Source organism: Manacus vitellinus, unplaced genomic scaffold (assembly GCF_001715985.3).
Source record: "Manacus vitellinus isolate BGI_N305 unplaced genomic scaffold, ASM171598v3 scaffold_41_pilon, whole genome shotgun sequence".
Lineage (NCBI taxonomy): Eukaryota > Metazoa > Chordata > Aves > Passeriformes > Pipridae > Manacus > Manacus vitellinus.
The window spans coordinates 6,905,056-6,909,904 of record NW_021940545.1 but is presented as its reverse complement, the minus strand read 5'-3'; the positions used below and the strand labels follow the sequence as shown (position 1 = coordinate 6,909,904).

The window sequence follows — 4,849 nt, the reverse complement described above, 5'->3', positions numbered from 1 at the left end:
CATCCCTCATAACCCAGATCTGGGTTTTGGGGAGGATGCTGTGCAACTCTTCATGGTGCAGAACTGATGGCAAAAATATTCCCTTACTATCATTGTTATTTTCTTGCTTTCTTGTTTAACCTTCCTGGGAAATAGCACAAAAATCCTTGTGCTATTTTGCACCAGCACAGCTGGAAGTGTTCAGCAGGTTGGTGACTCAGATCTCTGGATGTGTCATGTAGCTCCTGTCACTGGGGCATCCTTCCCAATTCCCAAACCTTCTCTCACTGTTACTACAGCAAAGGTATCAGAAAAGGAGCAGAAGCAATGACGCTCTCACCCTGGCAATGCTGGTTAGGAGGCAGGCAGGGCTGTGCAGACACACCCCCATGTGCCAGGGCTGTACTGAGTTGCGTTGGCACAGATTTTGGCCAGGCAGAGCAGCACAGTGCCCACAGCAGGGCAAAGAGCACTCGGGGTGAACTCAGCCCAGTCCTCCCTCTGCAAAGCCATTTTCCTCCTGCCAAAGCATCCAGATCCAGAGCTGGGTGGCATGGGTATGAGGAGGAGGAGAGGGTGTGAGGAGGAGGAGAGGGTGTGATGAGGAGGAGAGGGTGTGATGAGGAGGAGAGGGTGTAATGAGGAGCATGAGCGAGAGCCAACTGCCAGCAGCTGCAGCAGGAAAGGCCACTTGGCCCCAGTCATGATGATGGCAGTGTCTATATTTCCTCCCCTCACCCTAATTGCTGCCTCTCTCCCCCCCTCCTGCTGCCCCCATCGGTTCATGCCTGCCTGGGTGAGGGTCATGTGCCCGGCCGGCTCCCTGGCATTACCAGTCATGTGCAATGTCAGAGGGGCTGAGGCTGCAGGTTTTTTCTTTTTTTTAAGCTTAAAACACAGATTTCCCTTCCAGCAGCTTTTCCCAAGTTCCTGCAGATCTATTCCAATTAGTCTCTTCCATTACATGGGAATTGGACTCTGGGGCTGGGCGTGCTGCAGAGCAGAGCCAGGAGCAAACGCTGCTGCCCTGGCGTGGCCGTGGCATTTGGGCTGCCTGGCAGTGAGGACACGGTGCTTCAGGCAATTTGCCCTCGATTGATGCTGCCGGTGTCAGCCCAGGGACTGTTTCCACAGGAAGCAAACACCAAGGTACCTAATAAATTAATTTAGCATCCTGCTTCATCTCTAACCTTCATCACCTCCACCTGCTGAGCAAAGAAACACCCCTGGAAGGAGTGAGAAGTAGGAAACGTACCTGGGAGCAGCAGGTCCCTCGCTGTCCCCTGCTGCTGCTGTCCTGGTACCTGTCCAGAGAGGCAGAGACTGGCAGCCGTGCCCTCTGAGGCTGGGAAGGTCACAGCACCAACCACCTGCACAGCAGAGGACATCAGTAATGCATTAGGTAGTGTTTCTGGTGGTCAGGCTTGTTTCCCATCAAGATGCTCCTATTTAATTTGGATGGGAAACTCCGACTGGTAAGTGTGGGATGGCAGCTGGCAGCATTCTGCAGTCCATGGCACATGCCAGGGTGATGGCAGCTGCTGCCCCAGTGCGAGCAGCCTCCCTCCCTCCCTCTGCTAGCAGGTACTCAGCGTGGGGGCCGGACACCGGAGCCCTCCGAGCCCGCCCTGCGCCGTCTGTCCCACTACCTGCTGGCCCACTACCAGAAGGGCACTCGGCCTGTGCGGGACTGGCGAACCACCACCAACGTGGCCATCGACCTCATGGTCTACGCCATCCTCAGTGTGGTGAGTTCCTTGCTCCGATCCCGCATGTGTCCACAGGGAGGGGAATGATACCTGGCATGCAGCATCCTCCTGGCATGCTCTGCCCATCTTCTGGAGTGCCAACGCCCCCGTTCTGACACCATGTCCTCTTCTTCCCACAGGATGAAAAGAACCAGGTGCTGACCACCTACATCTGGTACAGGCAGGTGAGTAGCTGTGAAACCTCACCCCTCCTTTGCCAGGCTCCCCTGGGGTCAAACACCCCTGAAAAGACAGGTTTTTCTGGGGGAGAGGTGTGCAGCCCTGCAGGAGAGCAGTGAGGGGGAACCTATCCCAAGAGCTGGCAAGACCTCTGTAACACATGAACCTCGAGGCTCAGCTTTCATGTTCTGTGTTTTGCACTGCTGGGTGTTGTAATAGCTAGAGGATAAACCTTCCCTCCCTCCCATGGGGGGAATATTGCTTGGTGCTAGTCTGGGATCTGTGTGCTAGCAGGGTAGAAGGGACCTTGTGCTTCAAGTCCTCTCCCTGCTGTCCCCAGCACTGGACAGATGAGTTCCTCAGGTGGGACCCAGCTCGCTTCGACAACCTGACACAGATCTCCCTCCCCGTGGAGAGCATCTGGGTACCTGACATCCTCATCAATGAGTTGTGAGTGTGGCCAAAGTCTGGGGGAAGATGGCCTGGGGCTGGACCTCCCTCACCCACTGGGGGCACGTGCCATCCCATGCTTTGTATTCCTGGCACAGAGCTGGCAGCCTCCCCACAATGGGGAGCTGCAGATGGGGATCGGCTTGGCAGTTGGGCTGTTTCCAATGCTGGCTAACTGTGACTGCTGGTAATTACCCGTGCCGTGCCGGGGGTGGGATCCAGATATCTGGAGAAAGGCTTTGTGAAGGCAGCACAATGCAAGGGCAGCTGCAGAGCTGCTGGCCCTTCCCACAAAACCAGCCGGTGTCCTTCCCACTCTGTGGGGATTTAAGGTGTTCTCAATGGCTCCTGAGGGCCCTGGGACAACAATACAGACACTTCTAGGGCTGGCAGAAGGCAGCAGCCCAGGCAGTCAGAGGTGATGCTAGGCAGAAATGCCTGTGTGAGTATCAAAAAAAGCAGAAGAGGGGGCAAACCCCCTGCTCCCGGGCAGTTGCCTCCTGAAACATCACTTGGAAGGAAGAAACCCTGCCCAGAGAGTTCTCCAGCCCACATCTCTGTCCCTCATGTCTCCCAGTGTGGATGTCGGAAAGTCCCCCCATGTCCCCTACGTCTACGTCAGCCACCACGGGGAGGTGCAGAACCTCAAACCCATCCAGGTGATGACAGCCTGCAGCCTGGACATCTACAACTTCCCCTTCGACGTCCAGAACTGCTCGCTCACCTTCACCAGCTGGCTGCACCACAGTGAGTGCCGGGATGGCCGCGGCTGGGAGGTTGGGGGAGCGGGCAGGACCTCTGCCGGGCCGGAGCTCCGTGCAGAAGGCAACTCGTCCCTCTAGATGGCCCCAGCGGATCGGCGAAGCGTGTGGGGAGGGCAGGCACCCAGCCTAGCGTGGAGGTGCCGGCACTTGCCGGCGCTTTGGGCAAGTGCCCCTAAGTTCTCACCTCTCCTCTGACCCCCCAGTTCGTGATATCAACCTCACGCTGTGGCGGCAACCGGAGCTGGTCAAGTTCGACCGGAGTGTCTTCATGAACCAGGGCGAGTGGGAGTTGCTCTATGTCCTCAGCCACTTCCAGGAGTTCAGTGTCAAGAGCAGTGACAACTATGCTGAGATGAAATTCTACGTAAGAGCCTTCAGACACCGTGTTTCTCGGGGATGTGGCTCGAGGGAAGGGTCTTGCCCCCATCCCTGTCACTGCTCCGTGCTGCAGCGCTCCTGCCTGCGGGTGGGAAGCTCCTGGCACTGAGCCCTTCTTCTAGCTCACCTTAGTGCCTCCCACCATCCTTGCCTGCCTTGGTGAAGAGCCACACCAGCTCAAGGCCTCGTTTCAACCCTTCACTGAGCCTTTCCTGTCTCTCTGTTCTGCAGGTAGTCATCCGGAGGCGCCCCCTCTTCTACACTGTCAGCCTGCTTCTCCCCAGCATCTTCCTGATGGTTATGGACATAGTGGGCTTCTACCTACCTCCCAACAGTGGTGAGAGGGTCTCTTTCAAGATCACTCTCCTGCTGGGCTACTCAGTTTTCCTCATCATTGTATCCGACACTTTGCCAGCCACTGCCGTTGGCACCCCGTTGATAGGTACGGGGGTACTACCCGCCCATCCCACTGCCGTGGCAGTCCTGGGCCTGAGAGCTGAGCAGGGAGAACTTGCTTGGGCCCGTGTTCTGTGCATGAGCCTTTGCAGGCCACTCACCTCAATGACACCTCCACAGGCACCTACTTTGTGGTATGCATGGCGCTGCTCGTCATCAGCCTGACGGAGACCATCCTGATTGTGCGCCTGGTGCACAAGCAAGACCTGCAGCCCCACGTCCCTGAGTGGGTGAAGCACCTGCTGCTGGAACGAGCCACCGTCCTGCTCTGCATCCGGGACAGAAAGAAATTCAGCCAAAGCAGGACGCAGAGCTCGGACATCTCCAGGCAGGCAGAGAACAATGATAGCACAGGTAAGGGCTGCACAGAGAGGGAACTGAAGGGGTCTAGGTCTTACATAGCCATCTACATCTATGTAGCTAATGTTTGTATGGTGAACTGGGTGCCCACTTCACTTGCAGAAATCCCAGTTCCCCATGAAACAGGTTTTATACACTTACCTCTCTTGATCTTGCAGCCAAGCTGACACCCTATGGCTGCGAGGACCCCCGTGAGTGTGGGGCGGTGGGGGGCACGAGGCCCGCACTGGCCTTTGGCAGCCGGGCAGAGGGCTCAGCAGTGCTGCAGGAGGTCCTGCGTGAGACCATGGCCATCCGCCAGTTCCTGGAGAAACGTGAAGAGTTCCGTGATGTCGCCCGTGAGTGGCTGCAAGTGGGCTACGTGTTGGATGTCCTGCTGTTCCGGGCGTACTTGGTGGCCGTCCTGGCCTACAGCATCACACTGGGCACCCTCTGGTCTGTGTGGCGGGATGCCTGAGTGGTGCCCGTTGTTCAGGGCGGGAGAGGGGGGACTGTGGACATTGCCTCACTCCGGCGGGTGCTTACCTGCTGTCC

At 57.2% G+C, this 4,849-nt stretch overlaps 1 protein-coding gene across 1 annotated transcript; it reads left to right on the top strand.

The window, feature by feature from the left end:
- Positions 1-532: 532 nt before the first annotated feature.
- Positions 533-4,772, top strand: LOC103762309 (5-hydroxytryptamine receptor 3A). The gene is made up of 9 exons (XM_029962078.1): positions 533-536; positions 1,561-1,727; positions 1,868-1,912; positions 2,248-2,357; positions 2,935-3,104; positions 3,325-3,485; positions 3,731-3,941; positions 4,076-4,309; positions 4,474-4,772. Exons 1-9 carry the CDS (start codon positions 533-535, stop codon positions 4,770-4,772), a joined length of 1,401 nt encoding a protein of 466 aa, XP_029817938.1.
- The last annotated feature ends 77 nt before the right edge of the window (positions 4,773-4,849 follow it).

Excerpts from the sequence above, each read along its gene's own strand:
- LOC103762309 (XM_029962078.1), top strand. Across the intron at positions 2,358-2,934 it reads GACATCCTCATCAATGAGTT|TGTGGATGTCGGAAAGTCCC; the intron begins GTGAGTGTGGCC and ends CATGTCTCCCAG. Across the intron at positions 4,310-4,473 it reads AGAGAACAATGATAGCACAG|CCAAGCTGACACCCTATGGC; the intron begins GTAAGGGCTGCA and ends TTGATCTTGCAG.